At 37.0% G+C, this 15763-nt stretch overlaps 1 protein-coding gene across 2 annotated transcripts; it reads right to left on the minus strand.

Annotated features, from left to right (window-relative positions):
• Positions 1 to 590: 590 nt before the first annotated feature.
• On the minus strand, positions 591 to 13266 carry LOC123772998 (uncharacterized). 2 transcript variants are annotated; one of them, XM_069315326.1, is made up of 7 exons: positions 13106 to 13266; positions 7675 to 10093; positions 6122 to 6375; positions 5861 to 6015; positions 4294 to 4453; positions 3961 to 4158; positions 591 to 2268 (listed from the first exon to the last, which is right to left on the minus strand). In XM_069315326.1, exons 2-7 carry the CDS (start codon positions 9919 to 9921, stop codon positions 2244 to 2246), a joined length of 3039 nt encoding a protein of 1012 aa, XP_069171427.1. In that variant the 5' UTR covers positions 9922 to 10093; positions 13106 to 13266; the 3' UTR covers positions 591 to 2243. The 2 variants fall into 2 exon arrangements, with proteins under 2 accessions (XP_069171427.1, XP_045622412.2); XM_045766456.2 differs by having other exon boundaries at positions 12983 to 13266.
• Between the last annotated feature and the right edge of the window lie 2497 nt (positions 13267 to 15763).

A 15763-nucleotide genomic window follows, 5' to 3' on the forward strand; every position in this document is an offset into this window, starting at 1 on the left:
TTACAGACCGCACACTCTGACCATCTGAACTGTTTGGTTTACAAAATTCACCGCTCGATAGATTTAGTGCAGATAATCGGTGCCTTATTTATGACTGATTTAGTATGGCTTTAAACTCCGCAAGACATGACTATAATCGCTGTTTAAACTCTGCAAGACATGACTATAATCGCTGTTTAAACTCCGCAAGACATGCCTACAATCGCTGTTTAAACTCCGCAAGACATGACTATAATCGCTGTTTAAACTCCGCAAGACATGACTATAATCGCTGTTTAAACTCCGCAAGACATGACTATGAACATGCCACAGGTGCTATACTTTTCCTGCTGGAGTCAAATATAGCTGTCAAGGTGTTTCATGGACAGGCAAGACGGCAACACGACGGACCAAAATGTTGTCAATTCTTCATTATCAGATGTGTGGGTTGTGGGTGTCTGATCTTCAGCCACGTTACCTGCTTGATGGGGTTCTGGGAGTTCTTCTACCCCCTCAAGCCTGGCTTCAGGCTTCAGATTGTGGCTCATCGTCCTCAGTTCTAACGTACTGAATTGATTGTGAACAGCTTCAGGACAATAATACATAATAAGTATCAACATAACTTTATAACTATATAAATTTGTCCTCTAGCTACTCAACAAACATAATGTTGAACATAAAACAATGTTTTTCAGAGGTAAATAATCCTGTTGAACTGGTTATAGCCGCCGAAGCTGCAAAAGAAATGTACTTTACTAACAGTTGAAAATATAACTGGAATGATTAATCTACACATACAAGAGAGCATGTCTCATCAGAGTAGGCGGCCTCACGAAACTTAACCGGGTAAATGGTTTGGGTTCCAGGCCAGTAGTATATAGGGACCATAATGTGGCCTAGTTGACTAAGGCAGCGTCTGGGATCATCCTGGACGTAAGTTCGAATCCTCACCACGGCCCTTGTGGATTTGTTGATTTGATCAGTACATAGGGAGATCGAGCCTCATGTCTTCCCCCTTTTGCACGAAAGGACAAATTACACTAAATTTCAAGCTCGGTAAATAAACAAATTCCATTATCACTAAGATTCATCTGTCATATTAAATGTTAGGATGGATATGTTGATTGGGAGAGGGGAAATGGGGAGTGGACTGGATGAGAGGGAGATTGGGAGAGGGGAAATGGGGAGTGGACTGGATGAGAGGGAGATTGGGAGAGGGGAAATGGGGAGTGGACTGGATGAGAGGGAGATTGGGAGAGGGGAGATTGGGGAAGTGATGGTGGTGCCTACCATTCAAGGTGGTGAATGGTAGGCAAGGTGGTGAATGGTAGGCAAGGTGGTGAATGGCAGGCAAGGTGGTGAATGGTAGGCAAGGTGGTGAATGGTAGGCAAGGTGGTGAATGGCAGGCAAGGTGGTGAATGGTAGGCAAGGTGGTGAATGGTAGGAAAGGTGGTGAATGGTAGGCAAGGTGATGAATGGTAGGCAAGGTGGTGAAGGGTAGGCAAGGTGGTGAAGGGTAGGCAAGGTGGTGAAGGGTAGGCAGGGTGGTGAATGGTAGGCAAGGTGGTGAATGGTAGGCAACATGGTTAGTGGTAGGCAAGGTGGTCAATGGTGTTGTGAATGGTAGGCAAGGTGGTCAATGGTAGGTGGTTAATGCTAGGGAAGATGGTGAATGGTAGGGAAGATGGTGAAGGGTAAAGGAGGGGGTAAAGTGGTAGAGGTGAAGGGAATACTGGGAGGATGGGAAGAAATGGGTGAGGGTAGTGGGAAAGAGGGGAGGGAGACCCGGGTACAGCCGGGTCTCCCTCCTAGTATGTAATATAGAAGTGACATTCCTCAAGTCACCTGCCGCTACAGAGACCACCGGTTCAATATGCTGTAGCCGCTACAGAGACCACCAGTTCAATATGCTGTAGCCGCTACAGAGACCACTGGTTCAATATGCTGTAGTGTAAAGAATTTGCCTTGCTTCTCCTCAAGCTCCAGTAGGGGAGGACAGGAGCACTAAATACAGTATAATGCAGTACTGGTTATATTCATTCAGTGGTTACAGTTGGTCACAGGATGCTACACGTAGTTGAGGCATCGGGTCCCATGATGCTGAGTGGGACTCCTTTATCATTACGGTCCCATGATGCTGAGTGGGACTTCTTCACCACTACGGTCCCATGATGCTGAGTGGGACTTCTTCACCACCACGGTCCCATGATGCTGAGTGGGACTCCTTCATCATTACGGTCCCATGATGCTGAGTGGGACTTCTTCACCACATGCTGGACTCGCCACTACTGCAATAAGTAGATTATTATTATTATTATTATTATTATTATTATTATTATTATTATTATTATTATTATTATTATTATTATTGTATTTATACAGGAGTACATGCATGAACAGTGGAGATTTTAAATCTAAGAGAATTATAATACATAAATTCAATCAGTCACACAAGATCATTTTGCTCCATAATTTATGGAAACGTTTCAGTCAACACGTGTATCGTTATGGTTCAGAATGTGAGAGGTAGAGAGAAAAAAATTAACCTACTATTAACTGTCATAATCACACACAACTTAGTAAACATCAAATATAATAAATAAGAGGCATGGAATATTATTCCTGAACCTTATGTCGTGAAACAAGGCCTCTAGAGTCTAAGACAAAAGCAATAATTGGTGAAAAGTATTATTTATACATTTAAACGAACCTAAATTTTGTAAATCTAAATTATTCATCTTGCCAAGTGTGATACATGGAGGATATGATTACAGAACACGCTGCGGGTTTACTTGGAAGGTGATAACCACTATGATTAGTTAATAATGCCTTGTTAGACGACTGCAGTAATTACATGCCAGTCTGCCTGCCTGTCTATTGAATGACGCTGGCAGTATTGAGTGGCTGTTAATTGAACTCTTTAACAGTTGTTTCTTTGTATCGTGTTACAACTTTGTAGGGCATGATTTATAGAATGCATTTATACTTTATACTTGTAATATTCTTAAGATGTATAATGAGGCAATTTTTTGATAATGTGATTACCCTCTACAACAAGCGAGCCCCTGTGCAAAATTTGCTCACTATTAATTGGTCCATAGAGCCCTAGGTGTTAGTTCATTTAGCCTTCAATTAATTATATCATGCTATGACCAGATTATTTAATTACATAAGATATCTCGATAACAAAAATTGAAATATATAGTATACACTGCTATTATTAAATGTCGCATCAACCTGAAACTTATTCCACCCTATAATAATTAAACTAAACTTGTATATATCTATTTTGAGGTAGTAAGCAAGTTAAAAAAAAATCAGCTTTTAACCTGTTATTCGATTTTACTCTCATTTTAATTTCAAGGTTATTGTTATAGGGTGTTTTCCTATCTTAAGCTTCCAAAGCCTTGTGTTGATGGCTATCTATCTTGAGATGATTTCTGGGCTTTTTAGTGTCCCCGCGGCCCGGTCCTCGACCAGGCCTCCACCCCCAGGAAGCAGCCCGTGACAGCTGACTAACACCCAGGGGCCAGATTCACGAAAGCACTTACGCAAGCACTTACGAACGTGTACATCTTTCCTCAATCTTTGACGGCTTTGGTTACATTTATTAAACAGTTTACAAGCATGAAAACTTCCCAATCAACTGTTGTTATTGTTATAAACAGCTCCCTGGTGCTTTGGAGCTCAATAACTGTTTAATAATTGGAAACAAAGCCGCCAAAGATTGAGAAAAGATGTATAGGTTCGTAAGTGTTTGCGTAAGTGCTTTCGTGAATCTGGTCCCAGGTACCTATTTTACTGCTAGGTAACAGGGGCATAGGGTGCCCAATGTTTCTCGCCGGCTAGGGATCAAACATTATGCATCCGTAAGATAAACAATCTGAAGGTTCTCGCACCACTCCCGAGAACAAAATCTCGCTCATTAAGATACTCTATATATATATATTACAACATTTTAAAATTGTTTTGCTACTAACCAATAAAATACACAGTTAAGTGTTTCCTTGGCCATAGTCTTGAGGAGGTCCAGCTGGGTCTTAGTAATGTCGGGGGAGGAGAGGCGGATGCCCCCCTTGTCCTTGACTCTGACCTCTGTGCATGCCAGCGTCGTCAGTAGCTCCTTGCACTTGGCCACGCTTATCTTGCTACGAGGAAACATGATGCTTCGGTACTGCCTGAGGAGCAAGATCAAATAATTTATTATTGTGGTTACTTGTAGTTGGAAGGAGTCGAATTTGCCGTGGTTTGCATTTCAGTTTTCGCTACTCTACAAACCTGTTTGACGAGCAATACACTGTGGCACTACTCACCCTCCAGGTGGCAGGAGTGCACGGATCACGCGACAAGCCTGATCCAGCGTGTCGTCTACTACATCTGACATCCAGAGGGTGGCACATTCCTTGTTGTGGGACATAATGACCGGCAATGACTTCACTGCGTCAGGTGTAACTCCAGCCGTCACATGTACACCTGGAAGAGTTAACAAACACCTTCTGTGACAAGGTATCACTATAATTTGAAATCTGTTCTAAATCAAAATCATTGGTTCAGTCAGTCAGTCATTTCCCCAATCATAAGTTTTCCAGATCTGTTAACAATTATTTAAATATTTTTTATTTTGATGATATTGCCCATCCCTTATTTCCTGATAAGGGAAGTATTAAGAGTTATAAATGTCATATTAGAGGAATGACAGGTAGGCTTCTAACATGGATAAACATTATCTGACAGAAAAATGAGGGCAGTAGTCAGAGGCAAGGTATCGGACTGGAGAAACGTCACAAGTGGAGTACCACAGGGTTGAGTTCTTGCACTAGTAATGTTCATTGTCTACATTAACGATCTACCAGATGGAATACAGAATTATATGAACGTGTTTGCTGATGATGCTAAGATAATAGGGAAGATAAGAAACAGATGATTGTCATGCCCGTCAAGAGGACCTGAACAAAATAAGGGTAAGGAGCACCACTTGGCAAAGGGAATTTAATGTAAATAAATGCCATGTTATGGAATGTGGAATAAGAGAACATAGACCCCACACAACCTATAAATTATGTGAATTCTGATAAAGAAAGAGATCTTGGGGTGGTTCTAGAAAGAAAACCATCAATTGAGGACCACATAAAGAACATCGTGCGAGGAGCCTATGCTACACTTTCTAACTTTAGAATTGCTTTTAAATACATGGATGGTGAAATACTAAAGAAACTGTTCACGACTTTTGTTAGACCAAAGCTGGAATATGTAGTGGTTGCATGGTGCCCATATCTTAAGAAGCACATCAACAAACTAGAAAAGGTGCAGACATGCAACTAAATGACTCCCAGAACTGAAGGACAAGAGCTACAAGGAGAGGTTAAAGGCATTACAAATGCCAAAACTAGAAGATAGAAGAAAAAAAGAAGCGATATGTTCACTACGTACAAAACAGTAACGGGAATCGATAAAATTGATAGGGGAAGAATTCCTGAGACCTGGAACTTAAAGAACAAGAGGTTCTAGACTTAAACTAGTATAAAAAAGCTGCCGAAGGAATATACGAAAATTCACTTTCGCAAACAGAGTGGTAGACGGTTGGAACAAGTTAGGTGAGATGGTGGTATAGACCAAAACCGTCATTAATTTCAAAGCGCTATATGACAAAGAGTGCTGGGAAGACGGGAAACCACGAGAGTAGCTCTCATCCTGTAACTACACTTAGGTAATTACTTAGGAGGCTCTTATGGCTGTGTAATTACCTTATGTTTTCTAAGGCGTGTGTGTAAGTTTGAGGAATTTGGGACGATGAGCCCCAGCCTAATCTCCTCCCTCCTTTATCGCACTGTAAAATGACTGACGAGGGGGTCGCCACACCCATTCGCCATTTGTACTCACCAAGGTATTCTATTTGGGCCTTGAAAGCTGTACCCAGCTCACTACAGATAACTTGAGCATGCTCATTGTTAGATAAAGTGATGCGCAGGTTGTGTACTGTTTCAGGCAATGATGTGAGAGTTTTCAAGTTCCCTGTGAAGCGTGATACTCTGCATCTGAAATTAGTCATTTATAACTGTTAAAAATAATTATCAATCTCTATTTTCAATAATAATATTTGATTATAATAGTATTAAGAAGAAAAACAAAAGCTTTTCTAACCGTTCCTCTCGTGTGCCCTGGGTGAGGCGCTGAAGGAGGCTGTCTGAAGTGCCATACTGATGACTGTGCTTAAACTGATATTTGAGGTAAAACTCTACCTCACACTTCCTCCCAGAGAGTTCATTAAGTAGCTCGTCCAGTTGGGGGATGTAACACACCTCATTTTCCATGATTATTTGCACGGGAATATTGGGTTCCAAATGATCAAACATCTTCAGTGCTGCTGCAGTGTGGCCATCACGGACCACAAGTTGCTAAGGGAAAATAATATTATGTATAATAATTAATATTGCATTTACTAACGGTGATGAATGTAAAGTGCAATAAAATATTGATTACAAAGCCCATGATTAAGCTCAGTGTTTTGGGTAAGTCTTAAACTATTAGTTAAATAAAATGTAACGCTTTCAAATTAATTATGAACTAAATATATAAGTAAATTTAAAGAATATCAAGTACTTAAGATTATATGTAAAATTCTTAAATAAATTTCCTAAAGAATCTCTCTTCTTCCGATATTTGCATGATTCCTGCGTCCTGTAACTCGTAAGTTTTGTAGACAACTTCTTCAAAATTGACTAAGCAATACCAGCCTCACAACAGCTTCTCTCAGTTACTGTGCATATCCAAAGTCGCCTGAAATAATGTTTGTAACAGACTGTTCCTGTCCTCATGCGCTTTACTTATCTGGATTAAAGTCCAGTAATCGTGTGTGTGTGTATTGGGTGTAATTTCCTAAGTGTACTTACAGGATTATAGCTACGGACGTGGTGTCTCATCTCCCCAGTACGCTTTGTCATATAAGGTGTGTGTGTGTGTGTACTAACCCAGATGTGTTTGTAATATTATAATAACAGGTAGATTGTCACATGTAACAATAAATTAAAATAATATTTTCAGACATTTGAGCGAGTTTTGTAGCGGAAACAACCATGTAGATGACAAAAATACTAGAAAACCACTATAAGCCATATTTTGTATTAACAAGCTTAGGCATACACAGCAATGTGCTGCTATCCTATTCTATATGAAAGATTATAGAAAATAAATATACAAAATACAAATATCACATCACCAAAGAAATAGAATATGCATAATACGAATTAGATATTTCACCATAAAAATAGGCCATACAACCTGAGCATAACACAAGGTTGATACATCAGTGGATATTTAGGATATATTTGAAGAGGCGAGAGATTTATAAAGTGATGCTATATTGTGAAGTTACTTTCAATAGATGGTCGAGCACAAGTGTGATATAGTAGCTTTAATGAAGAAAGAAGAGAGAGGGTAATTCAAATATATATTTAAAAATTAACTGTTGAATAAGAATTGGCTATTGTATAAATAACAAAACTTGTGATAGGACACATGGTACTTATCGTAAATTATTAAATGTTCGTCTAAATATAAATTAAATAAATAAATAAATAAATAAATATATATATATATATATATATATATATATATATATATATATATATATATATATATATATATATATATATATATATTAAACATATTTGATCTATGGAGACTAGTTTTGTTACCTTTGATATGTATTTGGCAATGAGGGCAGCCATGTTGTTATCGCACATAGTCTCCACCACCAAGTCCAGCCACTGAGCGTCCTTCATCTTAGTATCTTCTAGAAGGACCACCAACTCCTTTGCATATGATTGTAAAACATCAGGATGCTTATGAGCCAAAAGACCACTCAGGTGCAGGTACACATTCTGATAATCAGACACTTTAGTCTTTTCCACTGTTACCTCTGATTCTGCCTCTAATGAATCAAAGTCATTTCCATAGTTCTTCATTATGTCTTGTAATGTCTTATTTTCTTCTTTTTGTCTTTCCAAATTCAATACCTGTTTAAGACATTCTCGCTGTTCTTTGTTAAAATTATATTTCTTTGACATTTCTTTGAAATCTTTTTGTATAGACTCCAGGTGACTGTCCTCAATAATATCCAACATAATTCCATAGGCTACATAAAATTCCATTATACTCTTGTGAGGCACAACAAAATCATTCTCAAATCCTTTAGCGGTCCATTCACTCTCCTCAACAAGAAAGGCAGAACACATCTCATTAAAGGGTAATCCTAGAACCTCACATTTGTTTTTTAGTGTATCTATGGAGTCACTAGACAGTTGCATATGTCCACGAGAATGAGTATGTAAGCAAACATTGTATAAACATTTTAAGAACTCTCCACAATGGGTCTTCAACTTGTCTGTAGGAAGTGTAGCAACACCTTTGTGATCTTGAAGTCTTCTCGATAAGCGGGATATGGTCATTTCTTGCAAAGCAATGTATAGACCTGTGGATGTTGTCAGGGAGTTGACATATTCAGGCCCACAGGCCCACAGATATGTCAATAGAGTCAAGTTTAAGGGTAAACGAAAGTGTTCCCCAAGACGTGCCTCGGATCGTTTCATAAAATTAACTAATTCCTGGGAGTCCTGATTACTTTCGTCAATCTGTTTAATTTGACCATGAAGTTTCAATATAAATTCTTTTCTATTTTCCTGTGCGATTCCTTTGATCTTTGTGTGTACAGTTTGTGTGTACAGTTTGCTGAGAATTTTGTGTAGGTCAGGTCGTACATTAGGCCTTGTGGTTACTAAAATATGAAGCTTACCATTGCTCCTTGGTATATATTCATCAAATAATTCCTTTATCAGTTTTTCAGAAGCTGCGTTTAACTCGTCTAGCCCGTCAATTATAAGTAAAACATTGAGATTAAGCACAGATCTTATTAAAACTTCATCATCCAAATCATTGGATACCCGTGACATAAGCACTGTCAGCAAAGACAGGAAACTGGAAATTGACTGATTTCTGGCCTCGGCATAAAGGACCAGATCATAAGCCTGGAGCCCTTGGAAGGTGGACGAAATCCCAAAAGCATTCTGACTCATCCAATTATATAGAATCAGCTTTGCCAAGGTTGTTTTACCCGCACCAGCCTCGCCCTCCACCACTGTAATTATTGGCTTGCTTCCATCTTCTGTTGTTAGATTCAGTAGCGAGTCATAAGTCACATTCTCATTTGGATTGTTACCCTCACTCTGGGTTATTTCAAGTCGAGTAAACACGTCTGCTACTTGAAACCTCTCTTTGCCAGAAATGAATGATGCTGGGTCGATTTTAGACATACCCTTATATTTAGAGAAAAGCTCGCTTTGTCCATCGTCAAGTACTATCATCTTTTGTTCATTCCTGAGCTTTTCTAAATCTCTTTTGTACTGCTCAATTGTTTTAGCATCTAAAGGTGTATCCATTATTTTAGTAATGTTGTTATTCATATTGTGAATTCTAAGTGTGACCTCTGGATCGTCTTGCGTGAAGCAGCTCCCTCCAAGTTGTAAAGCCTTCTCTAGCAAAGCTTGTAGTTCTTTCAGTATACTTTTCATTATGGAATCGTCATCAATGGAAGGCGGGGAATGAACAAAATTGTTCCTGTAGTTTTTGATGAGTCTGCAAGTCTCTTTTAGATCCTTTGTTTTTTGGCGTTCAGATAGTGAATCACTATCAGTAATTTTATCAATACAAGCATACAGTAAAGTAATATCATAATCTTTTTCTGGAAGATCACTTTCAATTTTTGCTTTCACTTGTTTATCCTTAATTAAACATAAAAAGTTCTCAACATTACTGCGTCCCCATTTAAAAACCCAGTACAGAGCTTCACGTCCCTCAGAGAACAGAACTTTGTATAACTTGAAGAAGCGACAGTCATAGTCTGTCAGACCATGTTCCCTTGTGGCACAGTCGGTAATCTTGCTCATTTTGTAGGTGTTAGATGTTACTTCTCAGATAAAATCCTCAGATCTATAAATGTGTAAAAAGATCGTGATTCATATTCAATTTTTTTCACTTAGCTCTATTGTTTTCACTGACGATCGTTGAAACACAACTGTGCCTCACTGAGATAAGAACGCTCGTTTCAAAAAGCAGCATCTGTTGGATAAACAAAAAAAAAAAGACTGCAATTATAAATAATTTGTCCATGGTTATTAGTTTCGCCACAGGAAAGTCATGCGCGAAAGCAATCTTAAATTTTTTACATCTGCAATATTACAAATACTAAATTTACTAAATATATTTATAAGAAGAAAAATGGAGTATTTCAGAGAAGACCTTGTGTATTCTCACTGAACACTTTAATATTTTCTTCTCCTGCCACCCCTATTCTTGAGAGAGAGAGATGAAGATTAAGCCATCCAAAAGGTGGCACGGGCATGAATAGCCCGTAAGTGGTGGCCCTTTTTGAGCCATTACCAGTATCAAGAGCTGATACTGGAGATCTGTGCTGGAGGTGCAACTGCACCCTGCGTGACAGGAGATGTCTCCCGTGAATGTGTGCCCTATTCTTTTTGTATGTATGTATATATAATGTCTTGGGCGAGTTGGGTATTAATTGGGTATGAAAGCATAAGGATGAAAGTAACTGGAGGAGGCTATATATATATATATATATATATATATATATATATATATATATATATATATATATATATATGTCGTACCTAGTAGCCAGAACTCACTTCTCAGCCTACTATTCAAGGCCCGATTTGCCTAATAAGCCAAGTTTTCCTGAATTAATATATTTACTATAATTTTTTTCTTATGAAATGATAAAGCAACCCTTTTCTCTATGTATGAGGTCAATTTTTTTTATTGGAGTTAAAATTAACGTAGATATATGACCGAACCTAACCAACCCTACCTAACCTAACCTAACCTATATTTATAGGTAAGGTTAGGTTAGGTAGCCAAAAAAAGCTAGGTTAGGTTAGGTTAGGTAGGTTAGGTAGACGAAAAAACATTAATTCATGAAAACTTGGCTTATTAGGCAAATCGGGCCTTGAATAGTAGGCTGAGAAGTGCGTTCTGGCTATTAGGTACGACATATATATATATATATATATATATATATATATATATATATATATATATATATAATATGTTGTACCTAGTAGCCAGAACGCTGTACTAGGCCTACTATTCAAGGCCCGATTTGCCTAATAAGCCAAGTTTTCCTGAATTTACACTTTTTCAATTGTTTTTCTTATGAAATGATGAAGCTATCCATTTCATTATGTATGAGTTCATTTTTTTAAATTTGAGTTAAAACTAACGTAGATATATGACCGAACCTAACCAACACTACCTAACCTAACCTAGCTTAACCTAACCTAACATAACTAAGTCAATAATTTATGTTCATAATATAATATAATAATTATAATTCAAATAAACTAGTTGTAAACAATTTATTAAAATAAAGAAATCACTCGCCCTATTAGGCAAATCGGGCCTTGCATAGTAGGCCGAGAAATGCATTCTGGCTACTAGGTACGATATATATATATATATATATATATATATATATATATATATATATATATATATATATATATATATATATATATATATATGTCGTACCTAGTAGCCAGAACTCACTTCTCAGCCTACTATTCAAGGCCCGATTTGCCTAATAAGCCTAGTTTTCCTGAATTAATATATTTACTATAATTTTTTTCTTATGAAATGATAAAGCAACCCTTTTCTCTATGTATGAGGTCAATTTTTTTTTATTGGAGTTAAAATTAACGTAGATATATGACCGAACCTAACCAACCCTACCTAACCTAACCTATATTTATAGGTAAGGTTAGGTTAGGTAGCCAAAAAAAGCTAGGTTAGGTTAGGTTAGGTAGGTTAGGTAGACGAAAAAACATTAATTCATGAAAACTTGGCTTATTAGGCAAATCGGGCCTTGAATAGTAGGCTGAGAAGTGCGTTCTGGCTATTAGGTACGACATATATATATATATATATATATATATATATATATATATATATATATATATATATATATATATATATATATATATATATATATATATAATTTATTTATTATTAACACATTTAGGTACATCTGCATTTGTGCAGCTGCCCTAGACTATATGAAGGGGGAGTACAACGTGTCAAACAACTACTGTAGCTACGTGATGCTGAAAATCCCTATCACACAGGATGGTTAGTCATACAAGGGCATGTGAAAAGTACTCTGCACTGGCAACCTCTTCAGCCATTGCTAGGCCAGAGCGCTCTATGCAGTGCTTACACTCCACTATGGTAACGTGAATGCTCATTATATTTATTATATTAATGTTTCAAAGTTTAGGAAACATGAGAGGTAGAGTTTTAGGTGTAAATCTCGAAACTCGTATCAAGCATTCTTCTCATAAATGAATTAACCAGACTGAAACTGAAATTGAATTTCTATTACTTTTTTGTGAAAGACGTTAGTGTTAGGAAAGCTGGATTCTATCTGGATTTCGAACTAATGTCTGAGTGTCCGTAGTTTAAGTTAAAATTTGTGAAACTATTTATACCCGTATTCAACAGATGTGACCGTAAACCAATATGGATCAACCAGGAAAAATCCCATTATCCAGTATCCAAATATCGCAGTTAGATATAAGTTAGTATCTTACCTAACCTTAATCCTGAAGTCATATTTAGAGCTTATTTTTACGATAATGCTCTATGAGTCTCCCGAGAAAGTACTGCGCGTTTTCCCATTAAGCGCGTTTTCTACATGCTATAATAGAGCAGCTCTGTATTCCTTTATTCCTTCACCAGTCTCTGCAGACATTAAAGTTATTACTTTTAAACAAGATTTCTCCTCACTGTTGAACAAGTAGGATTACAGTGCTGGGTAGAGAGGATGTATCATCAGTTGTGAGTGATATTACGGCATATCATAGCTCTTCGACAAATGATAGGATACGAAGTTATTCAAAACTTGTAAGATCAAAAAAACAATATAATACTCACCAAATGAACACTGTTGAACATTTCAATACAGTTATAGACGAAATAACACGACAGAGTTCACATAGCAGTAGCCAACACATCAGTGGAGCCAGTATGTCGCACACATGTAATATCACTACTCACGGTCCAATGTGTTGACAGCGATGCCCCTTCAAAACACTCATATATATATTTACATAAACACTATTATTCTTCCTCTGGAGCAGCGAAACACAGGCTTCATAGCGAAGACTATGTGGAGCGAGACGCGTAGCACGTATCTGCCCAGAAGAGAAGTCAGTACTGATGGTACAGTCACCCCTGCGTGTCAGAGCTCCGACCAGAACGTTTGCCACACTTTAACTTCCTGTTATTGCGTTATATATTCGTGCATACCACTGTACATCTCATTACTTTCTTCTTCATTAAATAATATACAATATAAACATCATATATATATCAATTTACAAGGAAAATACTACATTTATATATAGTATATATGTAATTCTCAGTAAACCTATTTTTTTTTATATCGTCACTGAGCATGAGCTGTAAACCCCAAATGTTATAACTGATCCTGTCTGGCAAGAACTTCAATATTTTGTCTACTGGGTAACCCTCCTGCCTGCCTCTCCACACAAAATATGTATTGATTTTTTTAATCTTTTTTACTTTTTACTTTTAAAAGTTAATGTTTACATTAATTTATTTGTTTATTTTTTAGCCTAACCTTTTTCTATAGATTTTTTTAGCAAGATTTTTTCTCGTGGTTAAATCGATGAATACTATTTTTCAATGCAGTATGATTGAAATATATTGATCAATATATACTCATATTGATCAATGGTCAATAAATTCGTCTAGTCATTGATCAATATAGTAATGTATATAGTTACTGGCAAATAAAGTGTAGTATACAATCACTTGTCAGTGATATATAGTAGGAAGTTTTTGATCAGTAATGTATACAAATTTAATATATATTTAATGTATCGTTACAGGTCAGTAAATTATAATATGATAATTGATCAATGATCAATAAAAATACAGGTTGAAAACATTGATCGATGTAATGCGAGCAGGTTATTGATGGTATGTAGTCACTGGGCCATAGTGAGGTGTGTAGTCACTGGGTAATAGTGAGGTGTGTAGTCACATGGGCAATAGTGAGGTGTGTAGTCACTGGGCAATAGTGAGGTGTGTAGTCACTGGGCAATAGTGAGGTGTGTAGTCACTGGGTAATAGTGAGGTGTGTAGTCACTGGGTAATAGTGAGGTGTGTAGTCACTGGGTAATAGTGAGGTGTGTGTAGTCACTGGGCAATAGTGAGGTGTGTAGTCACTGGGTAATAGTGAGGTGTGTGTAGTCACTGGGTAATAGTGAGGTGTGTAGTCACTGGGTAATAGTGAGGTGTGTGTAGTCACTGGGTAATAGTGAGGTGTGTAGTCTCTGGGTAATAGTGAGGTGTGTAGTCACTGGGTAATAGTGAGGTGTGTGTAGTCACTGGGCAATAGGTAGGTGTGTAGTCACTGGGTAATAGTGAGGTGTGTAGTCACTGGGTAATAGTGAGGTGTGTAGTCACTGGGTAATAGTGAGGTGTGTGTAGTCACTGGGCAATAGTGAGGTGTGTGTAGTCACTGGGCAATAGTGAGGTGTGTAGTCACTGGGCAATAGTGACTTGTGTAGTAACAGCTCACTGACCAACCAGCAAGTATACTTTAGGCCTGAATATTATCCATGACTAAAAAAAAATAATGATTGATCCTGATAAAAATTATTAGCCAGATGAAATCCAATAAATGATTACAGAAATCACCCATGTCATATTATTTCTTTCTCTGATGCTGTCAAAGAACTGGAATCAACACAGATGTCATATAAATGAATTTATTATTTAATTTTGATGCCTGGTCCAAGGTAGAGTACCTGTACAGTTACTTAACAGCGTCTTGTATAGTTGAGAACTGTGGGATCTGCGAAATGCTGCCATTGGTAAACCAAATTGTTTATGGAGGAAATGGTCGACATGTATTTTCAGTGTTACTTAACTATACTGAATTAGCGCTTTTCCTTGGTAATTATGTATCTATTTGGTGCCGAATATTTTTGGGACGTAGAACTGATGATGTAATATACGATTCTGAAACAAAAGCACAATTGTGTTTATATTGTTGCTATGGTCGTATTAGGTATGAATACATATAATCTAAGTTTAATACATATTATCTAATATTAATAATGTGTATTTTAAACTCTGCATTTTATGCTACATGTTACTTGTCATTCACGGACTAATCAATTTGTTAAATACAATTATAAATTAATAATTTATGGAGCATGTCAAAATAGTACAATATTAATCAGTCAATATAGTACATCATGTAGCCATTAATACATGCTTTCGCATTACATTAAGGGATAATGAGATGTAAGTCATATTGAGAATATTATGGGTAAAATATATTACTATTTAACTATAATTTGCGAGAATGAAATAATTTATATAGATTTCAGGCTGTATGAGATAATGTATTGAAATCAATGCGAGTTTTTTAATATTGGACATCCCGATGTTGTAATTAATTAATATTATATAAACTTTTTCATTTTTAATTTGTCACGAGAAATATAATCATAGTAAAATTACACTCGGTGATGTTGTGCTAATATATAAAAGTATTGTTTAAAATACAAATAGTAACTTTTAAAGAAGTACAGTACAAAGAGTACAAAGTTTATTGTTTGTATTCACCTAACGAGTGAATACAAACTAGAGGGAGTGCGTGTGTGCGTGTGTGTGTGT

This window comes from Procambarus clarkii, chromosome 81, assembly GCF_040958095.1.
Source record: "Procambarus clarkii isolate CNS0578487 chromosome 81, FALCON_Pclarkii_2.0, whole genome shotgun sequence".
NCBI classification, from domain to species: Eukaryota; Metazoa; Arthropoda; class Malacostraca; order Decapoda; family Cambaridae; genus Procambarus; species Procambarus clarkii.

Bases quoted from the DNA above. Each gene is read 5' to 3' on its own strand.
- LOC123772998 (XM_069315326.1), bottom strand. From the start codon at position 9,921: ATGAGCAAGATTACCGACTGTGCCACAAGGGAACATGGTCTGACAGAC. The intron at 6,016-6,121 runs GTTAGAAAAGCT...GACTAATTTCAG, and splicing joins CAGGGCACACGAGAGGAACG to ATGCAGAGTATCACGCTTCA. The intron at 4,454-5,860 runs GTGAGTACAAAT...TAACTCTTCCAG, and splicing joins GGCCCAAATAGAATACCTTG to GTGTACATGTGACGGCTGGA.